At 42.0% G+C, this 16,662-nt stretch overlaps 1 protein-coding gene across 3 annotated transcripts; it reads left to right on the top strand.

Annotated features, from left to right (window-relative positions):
- The first annotated feature begins 421 nt into the window (after window positions 1-421).
- On the top strand, window positions 422-14,744 carry LOC101686142 (zinc finger protein 226). 3 transcript variants are annotated; one of them, XM_013063876.2, is made up of 6 exons: window positions 422-611; window positions 5,758-5,888; window positions 6,098-6,141; window positions 8,607-8,733; window positions 10,143-10,238; window positions 12,544-14,744. In XM_013063876.2, the coding sequence occupies exons 3-6, from the start codon at window positions 6,127-6,129 to the stop codon at window positions 14,727-14,729; spliced, it is 2,424 nt and encodes an 807-aa protein (XP_012919330.1). In that variant the 5' UTR covers window positions 422-611; window positions 5,758-5,888; window positions 6,098-6,126; the 3' UTR covers window positions 14,730-14,744. The 3 variants fall into 3 exon arrangements, with proteins under 3 accessions (XP_012919330.1, XP_004767733.1, XP_004767734.1); XM_004767676.3 differs by lacking the exon at window positions 5,758-5,888; XM_004767677.3 differs by lacking the exons at window positions 5,758-5,888; window positions 6,098-6,141 and having other exon boundaries at window positions 492-611.
- Window positions 14,745-16,662: the final 1,918 nt, after the last annotated feature.

Genomic DNA, 16,662 nt, shown 5'->3' with positions numbered 1-16,662 from the left:
AGTGGATTTGTGTGTTTTAGTCCCTCCAGCATGTCTGAAGCGGTACTCAGTTTCTCCGCTTTTCGAGGAACAGAATCTACACTCTCCTGACGCCGACGTGCTAGAATAGTAAAGACCTCTGCCCAGACCCTCTTTTGAAAACCGGGAGCTTAGAGCAGTCAGGCATCTCCGCCTAAAGGGAGCATCTTTCTCTTTTTCGGTCCCATAGTCGGTGAAAGGTAATATTGACCACGGCCCCTTACCCCCAGCCCCAGAGAGTCTGGAACCCTAGTAATCACATCCTGCCGCTATAGTGAGGCGGGTCTGTAAACCTTCCCTCCCGTCCCTCCGCGGGATTCTGGGAAGTGTAGTCCAGGAGTGCCGTGTAGTCGCAGGTACTTCCATTGAAGACGGTGGTTTTCGGGAATTCTGGGAAGTGTAGTCCAGGAGCGCCTGTTGGTCGCAGGCACTTCCGCCCCAGGAGGCCGCCGTAGCAGCCATCTTTTCACTGATTAAAGTCTTTCAGATTCGCTGTCCACGACCCATTCAAACTTCCCCCGAGAACGCACCTGAGTCCCGCAGCCACCAGCATTTCATTGGGGGAGAAAGAGGAAGAGCGGCTAAAAACGGAGGTTTGATAGCCGAGGGTGGCGATTTGCGTTCTCCTGGGCGGAGCTTTGCGCTTTGGGGACCTGTCCGGGATGGGGCGGACTCTGGTTGTGCTTTCCCGGGTGTGAGGGTCTCCCGGGCTCTCTGCACCCCTGTCCTAGCTTCCCACCCGCGAGCTGTTTGTCTTCATATGGGTGGGTTCCCGGGTAGGTTACTTAATCCCTCTGTGTCTCGGTTTGCTGTTCTGTAAAAGGGAAGTAGGAGTAATACGTCGCTCATACTGTGCTGTGAGGAATACAGTGTTCTGAGGCTTCTTGCGAGGTAGTACGAGTAAAAGGTTTGAAACTGCCTCGCGGGAGACTTCTTGTTATTAAAACTACTGTAATTAACCAAGAAGCGCCCATTTCTTAGGTTCTATGAACGCAGGAAGCTCAATTTTCTGGACTCCTGACCTTTGTTTTGGAAGGAGAGAGTTGCTGCTAGTTGGTACCGGGGAGTGTGATGTATCGGGAATGGAAGCACAAGCCTGGTATGTCACAGCCCCCTTTCCTTCCCCAGCAGTGACTTCTCAGAAAGCACTGCGCGGAGGAGGAGGAGGCATCAGAGCTCCACGTGAGGAGGGCTTGGCATTCTTCTACTAAGATGGTCACGGAAATCGGAGAACGTGTGGGACACGCGCTTGCGTAATGATTATAGCTGAGCCTTAGTTGCTAAGTTTGATTCTAAAAGCTTTACACAGATGAACACATTTCCGCCACACAGTGGCTCTGTTAAGCAGTACTGCTGTTTTTCCTACTTTATGTTATTGTTTTAAAGATTTGTTTTATTTAGAGAGAGGGAGATAGCGCGCGTGCGAGCTGGGGAGGGGCAGAAGCGGAAGGAGAGGGAGAGAATTTCAAGCAGACTCCCTACTGGGAAGCCCTACAGGGGACTGGATCCCATGACCCAGAGATCATGACTCAGGGGGAAACCCAAGAGTCTGATGCCTTCCAGGCACCCCTGTTTTCCCTAGTTTTAAAATTTTATTTTTTGTTTTTTGTTTTTTGTTTGCTTGTTTTTAAGATGTTATTTATTTATTTGACAGAGAGAGATCACAAGTAGGTAGAGAGGCAGGCAGAGAGAGAGAGAGAGAGAGAGGAAGAAGCAGGCTCCCTGCTGAGCAGAGAGCCCGACGCGGGACTCGATCCTGGGACCCCGAGATCATGACCTGGGCCGAAGGCAGTGGCTTAACCTACTGAGCCACCCAGGTGCCCCTAAAATTTTATTTTTTTAAAAGATTTTATTTACTTGTCAGAGAGAGACACAGTGAGAGAGGGAATGCGAGCAAGGGGAGTGTGAGAGGGAGAACCCGGCTTCTGGCTGAGCAGGGAGCCTGATGGCGGGGCTTCAGGACTCTGGGATCATGACCTGAGCGGAGGCAGATACTTAATAGCTGAGCCACCCAGGTGCCCCTATTTTTCCTTTAAAGTTACTTTAAAGTAACTTTCTGATCTGTGTCATATATTTCAAATAGTATTTATATTATAAAAGTAGCCTAATCATTATATGAAAAATACAAAAATATATAAATAAAACCACCAATTACCCATAACCTTGGAATGTAACAATAACATTTTAGCCTTTTACCTGGTTACTCTGTGTATATTTCTGTTAGTGGCGGCTATTTCCCTTGGGCCTAATGGTACACTGCAGAGCCATTTAAATTGTGTTCTGCAGACCAGTGGCGTCGGCATTACTTGGGTAGAAATACTTGTCCTTGAACCCCTTCTGAGACATTCTGATATAGAATTTCTGCCCGTGGGGCCAGGAATCTGCATTCCAGCAAGATCCCAGGGAGATTCCTGTGCACTTGAAAATTCGAGAAGCTCAAAAAAGCCTCTTGTCTGGAAACAGACCTAGAAAATTTACTTCGCTGGATGTCATAGATAAAACTGAGCTGGATGTACCATACGGTCTACTTAGTCCAGTGATTTTTAAACCCACTAGTCAACTGTCCGGTCTCCTTGCAGCGTATTGACTTGAGCAGAAAGCAGCTGGCAAGTATAGAGTCAAAATGGAGGGGATTCGAAAATCTGAAGATATTATTTCTCCCAGGCCTTGGGGAATGGATTCTTTGCCATCTTTCGCACCAGAGAAATTCTGCCTGAAGTCAGAAGATCAGCTAGTAGTTACTGTTCATTAACAGGAAATATTTTTGCCATAGTCTGAACTGTCATTGTTACTGTTCTTACTGCTGTGGCTATTTCCTAACTTCTTTTACTTTGTTATTTTTTATTTTATTTTCATAGAGAGAGAGTATGAATGGGGGAAGGGGCAGAGAGAGAGAGAGAGAATCCTAAGCAGACTCCACACCCAGCACCTGATGCTCTGTTAGTGTCAGCCAGAACCCCCAGGAATGTACCTGTAATCAAAGAGTTAAGTTCATTTTAGCTTGCTGAAGCAAAGAAGCCCACACACCCAGGTGTCTTAGTAAGAGGTTATTAGGTGGGGCTGCTTATAGGGTTTTGGCTTGTGGTAGCTGAGTTGGGAGTTTTAAGCAGTGAGGGTTTGTTATGGTTTACCTGCTATCCAGAAGCAGAACCAAGTTGATGACTGAATATTGTAATAGTTTTTATCTAGTAGGTAGGAGAAACAAAATGAGTCTTCAGTTGTCGCTATTTTTTTCTTCTTTCACTATATTTTCTTTTTTTTTTAAATTTTAAAAAAATTTTTGAAAAATTAACATACAAGGTATTATTTGTTTCAGGGGTACAGGTCTGTGATTCATCAGTCTTTTTTTCCAAACATTTTATTTATTTATTTGACAGAGATCACAAGTAGGCAGAGAGGCAGGCAGAGAGAGAGAAGGAAGCAGGCTCTCTACGGAGCAGAGAGCCCAATGCGGCGCTCGATCCCAGGACCTCGGGATTATGACCTGAGCTGAAGGCAGATGCTTTAACCCACTGAGCCACCCAGGCGCCGTGTGATTCATCAGTCTTATGGGATTCACAGCACTCAACATAGCACATATCCTCCCCAATGTTCATTCTCCAGCCAACCTATCCCTCCCCCCAACCCCCAGCAGCCTTCAGTTTGTTTCCTGAGATTAAGAGTCTCTTACGGTTTATCTCCTTCTCTGGTTTTGTCTTGTTTCATATTTTCCTGTCTTCCCCTATGATCCTCTGTCTTATTTTTCAAATTCCTCCTATCAGTGAGGTCATAGGATAATTGTCTTTCTCTGATTGACTTAATTTTGCTCAGCCTAATATCCTCTAGTTCCATCCATGTCATTGCAATGGATATCTGGGCTCTTTCCGTAGTTTGGCTATTGTGGACATTTTTGCTATAAACATGGGTTGCAGGTGTCCCTTCAGTTCATTACATTTGTATCTTTGGGGTAAATACCGAGTAGTATAACTGCGGGGTCTTAGATAGCTCTATTTTCAACTTTTTGAGGAACCTCCATACTGTTTTCCATTCAGTTGTTATTATTAATAGTCAGCCACTCGTGTTGGGAGGGCAGTTCTTGGTTTTTTTTTTGTTGTTGTTATTTCAGAAAGTCTTTATCTCTGTGTTAAGGACTGTCTTGTCCTTTTCACGTTCATCGCTAAGACTGAGTGGCCCTGTCAGATTCTCTGTGACCAGTGGGAAACACCAAATTCTAGCTGCTGTTGCTGCTAGCTTCCGGAGCCATTTTTTTGGTCTCTTTCACAGCTTTATCATACTGGTATATTGTTTCTGTTTTTTTTGCTGAACCATTTGAAGGCAAGCTAGAGACTGATCAAAGTGGAATTAAGTACAGTGATAACACACTGTTACCTAATCCACAGCCCATATTCCATTTTTCCAGTTTCCCCAGTAAAGGCTCTGAGAGCAGTTTTCCTTTTCTAGTTCAGGGTTTAGTCCTGTAATATGCGTTGAACTTAGTTTTTATTTCATTAATCTCCTTTAGTCTAGAATGATTCCAGGGCACTTGGCTGGCTCATTTGGTAGAGCACTCAACTATTCATCTCCAGGATGTAAAGGTTACTTAAAACAAAACAAAATAGAATGATTCCTCAGACTTTATTTAGCTCATGGTATTTGTGTGAAGAATATGGGCAAAGTACTTTGTAGAATGTCCTTCCTTTTTTGGTTTATCTGATATTTGTGATTGGATTCCGGCTCTGCGTTAGCAGCAGGAATGCTCCAGAAGTAAGCGGTGAGGCCACCTTCTCAGTGCGTCATGAGAAGCCCATGTCTGTGGGTTTGTTCCAGTTGCTGGTATCAGGTTGTTTTCTTGGGCAAAGAATCTGCCAGTTAATATTTTGAGACTGTGTGACCATCTTATTACCAAACTTTCACCATTTTTGTAGCATCCACTGATGATTTTCTAACTCTTTCATTCTCCATATTTTGGTTTGCCTTCTGCCATAGCAGGAACTTTCTCTTCTCATCTGTTTGTTTGTTTGTTTCTTTCTTTCTTTTCTTTTTTTTTTTTTTAAAGATTTTATTTATTTATTTGACAGAGAAATCACAAGTAGGCAGAGAGGCAGGCGGAGAGAGAGAGGGAGGCAGACTCTCTGCTGAGGAGAGCGCCCAATGTGGGGCTCAGTCCCAGGACCCTAAGATCATAACCTGAGCCGAAGGCAGAGGCTTAACCCACTGAGCCACCCAGGCGCCCCTTACCTATTTATTTCTTATACATTCCTTTATTCATAACAATATGCTTACGACTCAGATGCCTGTCTTTTTTATTTACCTTAGATGTGGACTGTCAACCTGTTCTTTTGTTGTTTGCAGAATCTTAGGTTTGATTAGTTTTCTTTACCTCCATGCCTACCTGTCAAAGTGTGCTTCCTGCTTAAAAAGAAACTTCACTTATTTTTATACCTTTTTAGAAAAAGTGGGCTGTGTGGATTTAGATACTGTTGTTGAGATAACAAATTATCAGGAAGACAACCAGAGATCTTGAGCCGTCACCGAGACTCATATGACAGAGCAACAACCGTGAACTCTCGTGTATTTTAACAATATTCTCTTGGTAGAAATCATTTAGGGATTAGACTTACAGGGATAACTTCAAACCATAGAATATCATTCTGCAAACACATTACGCAATTGGAAAGGAATAAGAAACTGACAGCGCTCTGATAGCTTTCAACCTTACAACAATCCCATGAGATTGATAATTCTTTCCCCCACTTGCAGACAACAGAACCGAGACAGAGAGATGTTAATCATCAGGCCAGGATCACACGGCTAGCCAGGATTTCAGCCCTCGCATATTGACTCCAGAGCCTTCTCTTATGGCTGTTGTCTCGATTTATACCCTACCCAGAGTAAGAATTACTACTGTGGAAACTACAGGCTCACTGGGATGGGGCCATTTACATGGTTGGGCAGGTGGTTCCTTGAACTCCTGCCAAAAGGGGTCGGGGGCTGTCTGGTACACGTGCCAAATTCTGCTCATCTCGCCATGTTCACCTGCACGGTCCCATAGGTTAATGGTGTACTTGACCTTTTCCATTGACTTCTTTCTTCTTTCTAGGATTCTGTTTCCCCAGAAGGAAAGAGAATATGAGCATGTTCAAGGTGAGTAGGGCTTGCCTTTCTTGCTGTTAAAAATGTCATTTTAGGGGTACCTCGGGTGCTCAGTCGGTTAAGCATCTATCTGCCTTTGGCTCCTGTTGTGATCTCCGGGTCCTGCGATCAAGGCCCACATTGGGCGCTCATTCTCTCTCTCTCAAATAAATAAATGAAATCTTTTTTAAAAAATATCATTTTGGTCTTCAGAGACTACACATAAGTTCTCTTTTAAGGAGAGTGCGTCTGCAGACTTGCTGAGTGTGTTAGGTGCTTTTCTCTTTATGCCTTTTAAGTTAATTTGTTTCGGTTTTAGCTTTCATTTCATCCGTTTTTAATCTCACAAGGAAAAGTAGAACAATTAATAGAAATGAGAATATCTTGCACCTCACTCCTTTCCCTGCTTCCAAATAGATGGGTTATTTCTGTAATCTCATCATCACATGTATTCATAGCTGTGTGTTTGCATTCATGACATAGATACAGCTTTATATCTTGGAAGATTTCTTTTTTAAAAATCTTTCATACCTTTGTTTTTTTTAATTTTTTATTCTTTAGTTTTATTATTATTATTTTTTAAAATGGAAACATAGGTACTGTATCAATTTTAGGCATACAACATAGTGATTTGACAGGTACATCGCAGACTGTCCACCATGATAAGTGTAGTTAGAGTCTGTCACTGCATGAAGTTATTTTAATATCATTGATTATATTCCCTATGCTGTGCTTTTCATCCTTGTGACTTATTTTGTAACTGGAAGTTTGTACTTTTTTTCCTTTTCACTTGTTTGTCGATCCCCCAACCCCATAACATACAACTTAAATCTTTTTTTTTCCATTTAATATTACGCACCAATTTTTTTTTAAAGATTTTATTTCTTTTTAAGTAATCCCTACACCCAATATGGGGCTCAAACTTACAACCCAGAGATCAAGAGTCACATGTTCAACTGACTGAGCCAGACAGGCACACAGTTACTATATAACAGTTGCTGTCTCATATTCTCTTTACATTTGTATACCTATTTTTTAAAACTATTCTTTATTCATAGACATTTAGTTTAGGTTTTTTACTCTTTTAGGAATACTACAGTGATAGTTTTCCTGATTTAATCTGTTTCTCAAAAGACCGTTCTGAAAATTATTGCCCTTTTTTGTCCTTAATGTGTTAGGTATTGGGTATTCAGAATTGAAGAGGTCCGTTTTATATCTGGAGCACTGGATGTTTTTTGGTAGGATATTCAAATATGGCACAGTTTGTTGGAATCAGACTTCAGCTTCACAGGAAAAGATATTGTTAGAAGCTTTCTAATCACAAGAGCTAGCTTCTGTCTTCCCAAACCTAAGTCACAAACCCTATGTGTAGTTTATTTACTGTTTTTTTTCCTTGAGTGTACTTTTAAAATTATTTATTTATTTCTTAAAGATTTTATTTATTTGAGAGAGAGAGAGAGAGGAGAGAGAGAAAGCACAGGCAGGGGGAGCAGCAGAGTGAGAGAGAGCAGCCCGCTCCTCACTGAGCAGGAAACCGACACAGGCTCAATCCCAGGACCCTGAGATCATGACCTGAGCCGAAGGCAGATGCTTAACCCACTGAACCATCCAGGTGCCCCCAGCATATTTTTTTTTTTTTAATTTTTAGTCAAAATAATAACCTTAGTTTAAAAAAATCCAGGGGTGCTAAAGATTTTGTTGCTCCCTGCATTGACACCTCAGAACGATTTTATGAAGAGGGGCTTGGTTTTATCTTCATTATTTTTTTTAAAGATTTCATTTATTTATTTGAGAAAGAGAGAGAGCCGGAGCCTGTGAGTGCTTGAGCAGGGGAGGGGCTGAGGGGGAGGGATCCCAGCACCCTGAGATCATGACCTGAGCAGAGTCCAGCAACTGAGCTACCCAGGTGCCCCTATCTTCACTTTAAATATGAAGACAAGGGGTTGTGAAAAAGACGTCTGCTTAAATTCACACAGAACAGTAGAGATCTGGAGTAGAGACAGATTACAGGAGGAGAGAGAGTTTTTCATTCAGTGACTTGGCATGCCCTTTTGGTTTATTTCCACAAGGAGCGCTACTCCTGACTTGGTTCCCACCTTAGTGGAAGACACTGCTGGCGCTAAACTGTTCGATATTTCTGAAGTAATTGGCAGTGTTAATTAAAAAGTAAACCTTTTTAGTTGAGGATACACCTGTTAGAATTTTAGGGAGTTTGCTTATTAACAGTGCTCACTGAGAGGGCCTGGTAAATAGGTAAAGCTTTCTTTTCCATAGCAGCACTTGTGATGAGGCTGAGGACAGTCGGTGTGTAGCATCAGCAGGAGAGAAGGAGAAGGGCTGGGAAATCTACAGATTGCTCCGGGGCCAGAGCACCTCCCCATTGGTCCTCCCCACCAGACCTCCCCACCCATCCTCCTACCTCTCCCAGTCGAACTTAGGTGTAAGATTGAGGTTGTATGTGTTTGTTGTATGTGTAGGAAGCAGTGACGTTCAAGGACGTGGCGGTGGCCTTCACGGAGGAGGAGCTGGGGCTGCTGGACTCTGCCCAGAGGAAGTTGTACCAGGACGTCATGTTGGAAAACTTCAGAAACCTCGTCTCAGTGGGTGAGAACAGCCTCCCTCTGGAGGACCTTTGTCACCTTGGGGTTTTAAGGCTTTGGGGCTCTTAAAATGGTTCCCTGAATTTAGGGATTGGACTTTGCTAATTCTTGTGGGACATAGGATGTTTCTGGTCTTTCTGAACAGGATCTTTTAGGTCTTTTTCATTCGGGTTTTTGTAAAGGACTATAAACGGACAGTATACTGTGATACCTTGTCTATTTGATTTCAGATATCACTCCTATCATATTAGTGAATTATAAAACTGATTTACTGAGTTCTCTGAGCGGTTTTGAATGAAATCAATAGAGAGAAAATATCAGAGCTTCTTTGGATACATTGCAGCAAAAAACTAGTTGATTGCATGTGTGTGTGAGGGTCACTGGGAGGAGATAGGGGGAAAACAGACAGGTTAGAAATAGGTCACTCAAACTTTGGGTAATACCTATCTCTATGTTAATAATTGGGTCATGAAATAAATGCTATTTCTTCAATTGGTCATAACTAAAAAAAGATTTGAAAAGTACACTTTCGATATCTTGAATATGCAGTTGGAACTCAAATTTCCAGTAAATTTTAGCTCTAGCATGTTTTATTTATTTATTTATTTATTTATTTTTAACATACCTACTTGCAATTTTAATTAATAGTTATAATTCAAAAACAGATTTATATACTTGGTAAGGCCCTTGTGAAAATATAAGTACAGATCTTGAGGATCTGTTTTTTTAAGTTGGCTTCACTTTATAGACTGCTAAATCTACTGTCCAAAAGTCACAGGTTTGCTTTTAGTACTAATGCATCCATGTGATTAAATCATGGAGGAAACAGGTACTTTTTGGATGAAACCAAATGGTTTGTTAACAGGGCAACAAGAGTATCATCTTTCTTTTCTTTTTCTTTCTTTTTTTTTTTTTTTTTTTAAGATTTTATTTATTTATATGAGGGGGCGAGGGGCAGAGGGAGACATAGACTCCCCACTAAGCAGGGAGAGCAGGGAGCTCAATGCAGGACTCGATCCTGGGATTGCAGCCTCATGACCTGAGCCGAAGGCAGTTGCTTAACTAACTGAGCCACCCAGGTGCCCAGTAGTATCATCTTTCATTACATGGTATAAAAACTGGTAAGCTCATGTATCCAGAAACCAAAGCTTGGTTTCTATCACATGGGTCTTTAGACACTAAACACAGGGTGAAGAAATAATCTAATACATTCTATCCATCTGTTCCCCAAATCTTTACTTTCAGTAAAGATACAGGTATTGTTTGTAAGAAGAATATACAAAAAGGATTGGAAAATATTTGTCTAGAGGGACGGCAACTCTTCAAAGACCACTGTTCGCGGTTTGCAGAATAGGATAATCTTCTCTAGGAAGTAGCATGCTCATTTTAACTCATGACTTTGCGTGTTCTCAGGACATCAACCCTTTAAACGAGATAAATGGCTCACAGAAAGAGAAGAGAGGCGGCCGTGGTTGACGAAGACAGCACCCCAGATAGAGAGAAATGTGGGTAAGAATGAAGCAGCTGTGCGTTGTCGCAGTTTCCTGCCCATCTGCTTTGTTTCTGTTTCAGCGCACCCATGTGCTGTCCTCCGTGTTAAAGTGCCAGACCTCTTCCCTGCATTATCGCCGCAGGCTTTGCAGTGGTGCCTGCTCCCACCCATCTCCTGTGGCCTGTTCTTTAAGTAGCAGCCTGGGGGATCCTTTATAACTTCAAGTCCAATCATGGTAGTCTGCTGTTCAGAATTCTCTTACGGCTTATTTTACTTGGAATTAAAACCACTGAGAGCAGCTTCTGTAACGAGTCCTCTGGGATCTGCTCTTCATCCCCCATGGCCTGGCTGAATGCCGCTGTCCTTCCTCTTGCTCCGCCTTTCCCACCCATCTTGTCCTCCCTGCCGTTGCTCAGACCTGTGAAGGAAGCTTCTGCCCCAGAGTCCTTCACTTGTTCCTCTCTGCCTGGAATAGTCTCTCACCTGGAACCCTTCAGACCCCTCTGGACTTCCTGCAGGTCACTCCATTCTAATCTCCCATGAGGGTTCTGACCACCCTGTTGAAAATGTCATTCTCTCTTGACAGTCTGTGTGCTGCCTTATTTTGGGTGATTGTCACCTCACGTATTTTTTTTCATTTGCTTATTTTATCTTCATCTCCTCACTTGAAGTGTAATCTTCAAGAGTGGAGGAAATTTGTGTTTTGTTGATTGTTCACTGTCCTCGGTGCTTAGAATAGTCCTGGTACATGGCAGAGGCCCTGTAAATATATGTTGGATAAATGAATGAGTTAATCTATAGGAAAACCTGCCCTCCACAGAAATAGCTAAGAAGTGGTGGACAGATCCATGTGAAAAAGGGATATTGCAAAATATTTTTTGTCTTCCAAATGAATTCTTTTTTTTTTTTTTTTTTAAGATTTTTATTTATTTGACAGAGACACGAGAGAGGGAACACAAGCAGGGGGAGGGGGAGACAGAGAAGCAGGCTTCCTGCAGAGCAGGGAGACGGATGCAGGGCTTGATCCCAGGACCCTGGCATCATGACCTGAGTTGAAGGCAGCGGCTTAACCCACTGAGCCACCAGGTGCCCTTTTTGGTTTTTTTTGTTGTTGTTTTTGATAGAGGATTCTTCTGTCCACTTGTTAAGCAGCTGCGCCAGAGGAGGGAAAAAATTCAACTTCTGTATCTTTTATATCAGGGCGTGGAAGGTCTCAGAAAATAGCCAGCTTGTGAGTTAGCCTTTCCCTAAAAAGATTTGTCCAGCTGCATCCCATTTGCTTCTTTCAAATGCAGATATATAATCATAAATGGATCTTATGTTGTTACTGCAGACTTAATGTTTGTGTATGGATTTAAATATATGACTTTCTTGGAACACTGAAAAAATTAAATTAAATTTAAAAATAAATAAAATGGAAAATAAATAAATGACTTTTGAAGGCATTTCATGTAATGACAGCTTTCCTACTTGTGATGATTCCTTATAGTTTCTAGTATGTTTCTTCTAAATATCATGAGCGATGGAATTTTTCTCCCAGCTCACCAGTAAACTGCACTCTGCACTTCAAAACAGTCATTCTTGTTGAAGGCCAATGTATCTATATACAAAAGTTTTCCACACAATTTTCAGAGAGACAGCATTCTTCCCTGCCCTCTAAATTTGACTCCTTTTGAGGTGGGGGTTTGGGACGGGGGTGGGGAAAGGCATTTAGAGAGCCAGTACCAAAGTCTCAGAAGGATCTAGTGTATAGATCTTCATGCTTTTCCTTCTTTAGCACCCTTGGTTTTCTCCTCAGTACCCCCTTAGTATACTGCTGCTTCTGGTGCAGACTTTCAACTTCTTAGCAAACTGTATTTTCCCATCCTTGTCCTATTTCAGACACCTTACTTGTACTGCTCTGATTTGTTTGTACTTAAACTGGGATTTAGAATTCTAGACAGTCTCAGACATCAGACTGGGATTCATCTGTGCATACATTTCCTGAACACCTACTGACTGCTAGGCACTGTTAAAAGCTGTCCACACTGCCAGCTGCTTGTCCTTATTGACACTGTACTGTGGTGGGAAAGACCATGTAATTTTTGAAAAATGACTTAAATTGTCAGGTGGCAGTAATTTTGTTTTAGATGGATTTCATTAATGCTAAGTTGTTGTTGGTTTCAATCAGTGTGTAAGCCAGAGTATTTCATAAATGGTGAAAAAGGTAAGCAAAACTATCCTGGGGTTCATTAAAGTCTCCTACTGTGTCCTAAGTGTGAGATCTTGACTCTTTGAACAAAGTTTTCACTTGTCCACATCTCTGACTTCTGTCCCTTATAGGAGGGAACAGCCAAAGTGCGCTGAGGACTGTTCGAGGCAGAGAGCCACATGAAGAGCTTTCCTGCTGGCAAATCTGGCAACACATTACAGATGACCTATCCAGACCTCCAGACTCCATGATAAATAGTTCTCAACTTCACAAACAAGGTGATTCTCCCTGCCAGCTTGGGACAGGACTCTCCATTCAAATTTCTGAAGATGAGAACTGTATACCATGTTGTAAAGTGGATGATCCTAATGGTACTGAAAACTCACACCTTCCAATTTTGAGAGCCCAGGACTCATGGAGGAAATCTTCTCTGACTGAGTCACAGAATTATCGGAACATATCCCAGCAAGTTTCCATGAAAAATAAGCTGTGTCAATGTAAACAGGATGTTGATGTCATTGGTTGGATTTCACATCATCTAGATCAAGGAATTTACAGAAGTGACCAATCTTATAGCAACGATGATAGTGAGAAAGACAGTGTGAAGATTTCAACATTGGACCAGAATAGTATGACTCACATAGGACCAAAACCTCACCGATGTAACGAATGTGGAAAAACCTTCAGTGATCTCTCTACCTTTGATCTTCATCAGCGGTTGCACTTAAAAGCAAAGTCTCATACCTGCAGGGAGTGTGGAAAAGGCTTCCGTTATAGCTCAGTTCTTCGTATTCATCAGAGAGTTCACATGGGGGAGAAAGGCTATAAGCATGTTGAGTGTGGTAAGGAATTCAGTGAGAGCTCACTTCTGCAAACCCATCAGAAAGTCCACACTGTAGAGAAGCCATTTAAATGTGAGGAGTGTGGGAAAGGCTTTGGTCGTAGATCAGCACTTACTGTTCATTGTAAAGTCCACACAGGAGAGAAACCTTATCATTGTGAGGAGTGTGGAAGGGCCTTCAGTCAGGCGTCTCATCTCCAGGACCATCAGAGGGTCCACACTGGGGAGAAACCATTCAGATGTGATGCATGTGGCAAAAGCTTCAGTCGGAATTCACATCTTCAGTCCCATCAGAGAGTCCATACGGGAGAGAAGCCATACAAATGTGAGGAGTGTGGGAAGGGCTTCATTTGTAGTTCAAATCTATACATTCATCAGAGGGTCCACACAGGAGAAAAACCCTACAAATGTGAGGAATGTGGTAAAGGCTTTAGTCGCCCTTCAAGTCTTCAGGCCCATCAGGGTGTTCACACTGGAGAGAAATCCTACATATGTAATGTGTGTGGTAAAGGCTTTACTCTGAGTTCAAACCTTCAAGCCCATCAGAGAGTCCACACAGGAGAGAAACCTTACAAATGCGATGAGTGTGGGAAGAGCTTCAGGAGGAACTCCCATTATCAAGTTCATCTGGTAGTCCACACAGGGGAGAAACCCTATAAATGCGAGGTATGCGGAAAGGGCTTCAGTCAGAGTTCGTATCTTCAAATCCATCTGAAGGCGCACAGCGTAGAAAAACCTTACAAGTGTGAGGAGTGCGGACAGGGCTTCAATCAGAGTTCCCGACTTCAGATTCACCAGCTGATCCATACTGGCGAGAAACCATACAAATGTGACGAGTGTGGGAAGGGATTCAGTCGTAGAGCAGATCTCAAAATTCATTGCAGAATCCACACAGGAGAGAAACCATATAATTGTGAAGAGTGTGGGAAAGTATTCAGGCAGGCCTCAAATCTTCTGGCTCATCAGAGAGTCCACAGTGGAGAGAAACCATTCAAATGTGAAGAGTGTGGGAAGAGTTTCGGTCGCAGTTCACACCTCCAAGCCCATCAGAAAGTCCACACTGGGGAAAAGCCGTACAAATGTGAGGAGTGTGGGAAGGGCTTCAAGTGGAGCTTGAATCTTGACATGCATCAGAGGGTCCACACAGGAGAGAAACCCTACAAGTGTGGGGAGTGTGGTAAGCACTTCAGTCAGGCCTCAAGTCTTCAGCTTCATCAGAGCGTCCACACTGGAGAGAAACCGTACAAATGTGATGTGTGTGGTAAGGTCTTCAGTCGCTCTTCACAGCTGCAGTCTCACCAGAGAGTTCACACAGGGGAGAAACCTTACAAGTGTGAGACATGTGGTAAGAGCTTCAGCTGGCGATCAAATCTTACCATTCATCACAGAATCCATGCTGGTGATAAGTCCTATAAAAGTAATAGGAGCGGGAAGAACATCAGAGAGTCCACACAAGAAAATGGCTGTATAAAATGATTTTTTAAAAGAAAACCGAGGTGTCATGTGAATTCTTCCAATCATGAAGTTCAAAAGAAAAAAATCCTTTGTTTCACGAAAGTCAGTGTTTGAGCCACAGTTTAACACATCCCAGTAGTCAGGAGGCCACACAAAAGAGAACACTTATGAGTGGCATAGTAAGGTACAGTTTGAACTTTGACCTTTATTAAATACTACTCAGGGGAGGCTTTGGAAAGGACGAGTTTTATCAGGTCTTGTATAAAAGCATGATGAACACACAAAGTAATGCCCATTAGAATGTAAGCTCTATAAATGCAGAGACTTGTTCTGAATCTACATAGTCTTAACATTAGCAGGGACTTGGGAGGTGTGCAATACTTGTTCAGTTAATAAACAGGGGAAATGGATCTTTTGATAGTTGTGTTACGATTACCTCCAGAATTTCTTAAAAATTTGTATTCAGAACAAGCAACCTCAGTGTGGCCTTAATGAAATTAATTCAGGCAGACAGAGTTGAAATGCAAGAAAACTAGTAATTTGTCCTAGTAATTTGGCATTGCCTTGTGATGAGCTCCTGTCTTTCCCAGCCTCTTATCAAGGTGGGTCCTATCATTATGGACTTTGAACTTACACTGCATAAAATCAGTGGAATACCAAATTGTTATCTTTTGTGATAGCACAGACTGGAAACTTGATTGCTAATCCTACAATAAGCCATTTTACTATTCATTTTTATTCTCAATGTCAAGGCAGGGGTTTAAGTGTCAAAGTTATACTAATAACATATGTCCCTTAGTAAACGTTGAATTGATCATTAGTTTCTTAGTCTCCACATTTCCAACCACACTTGATATAATTGCCTTCCAAATAAGGGTTTTAGCATTACTTCATTAAAACTTCTTAGGTAGGGACGCCTGGGTGGCTCAGTCGGTTAAGCATCTGCCTTTGGCTCAGGTGATGATCCTGGGGTCCTGGGATCGAGCCCCACATCAGGCTCCTTGCTCAGTGCGGAGCCTACTTCTTCCTCTGCTTGTCACTCCCCCTGCTTGTGTTCTCACTCCTTGTCTCTGACAAGTAAATATAAAGTCTTAACAAACTTCTTAGGTAGAGAGGCTATTTGAAGTAGATTACTTTTGTCAAGTTCTCTACCCTATTACTCCTTGCTCTCCCCAGACAGAGAAAGAAGAAAAAATTATTTGTTGAAATTCGGTAACTTTATCAAACACATTGATTACCTGGGGGCATGACTGACTTTCACATTTTTTCCTAGCAGTGGATTGAATAATGGCTATTTAGTTTTGTTTGTTTGTTTAGAGAGAGAATCCCAAGAAGGCTCCACACTGAGTGTGGAGCCTGACACTGGGCTCGATCTCACAACCCTGAGATACGACCTGAGCAAAACTCAGGAGTTGGACTCAACTGAGCCACCCAGGTGCCCCAAATAATTACTTTTTGAAGTTGGTCAGTATATGTCAAAATACAGAATCCCTTTGGTCTGGAGATGATAGAATAAGAATATATGATTAGGAGATTTAAATAGAAAGGGAGAAAAGGTCAGTAGACATCAATGCTGTTAACTCAGTCTTATTCAAGAGGAAATAAACATTCATCAGGAATTTATATATATGTATTTTGATAAACTTATGCAATAATAGACTCATTAAAATGATGGCCAAGACTTAAGATGGAAGAATGTAGCAGTTTAAGGTAGTTTAGGGACATCACATACCTTAATCAACCGTGTGTGTCTGTGAATGTGTTAATCATCCAGTCATGTGAAGGGATATTTACCCCACATAAACAGTGGCAAGATTTTCAGGGATTTTTCAGTTATTTTACTCATGTTTTTAAAATTAAGCATCAGTTTTATAGTAAAGTAGTTATTTTATTAAATCAAATTATTAAATTATTATATTAATCAAATTATTAAATCACAGTAAACTATGACAAA

The sequence above is a fragment of the Mustela putorius genome, unplaced genomic scaffold (assembly GCF_011764305.1).
Source record: "Mustela putorius furo isolate JIRA1106 unplaced genomic scaffold, ASM1176430v1.1 tig00000196_pilon_pilon_pilon, whole genome shotgun sequence".
Lineage (NCBI taxonomy): Eukaryota > Metazoa > Chordata > Mammalia > Carnivora > Mustelidae > Mustela > Mustela putorius.
This window is presented reverse-complemented; position numbering and strand designations above follow the sequence as displayed.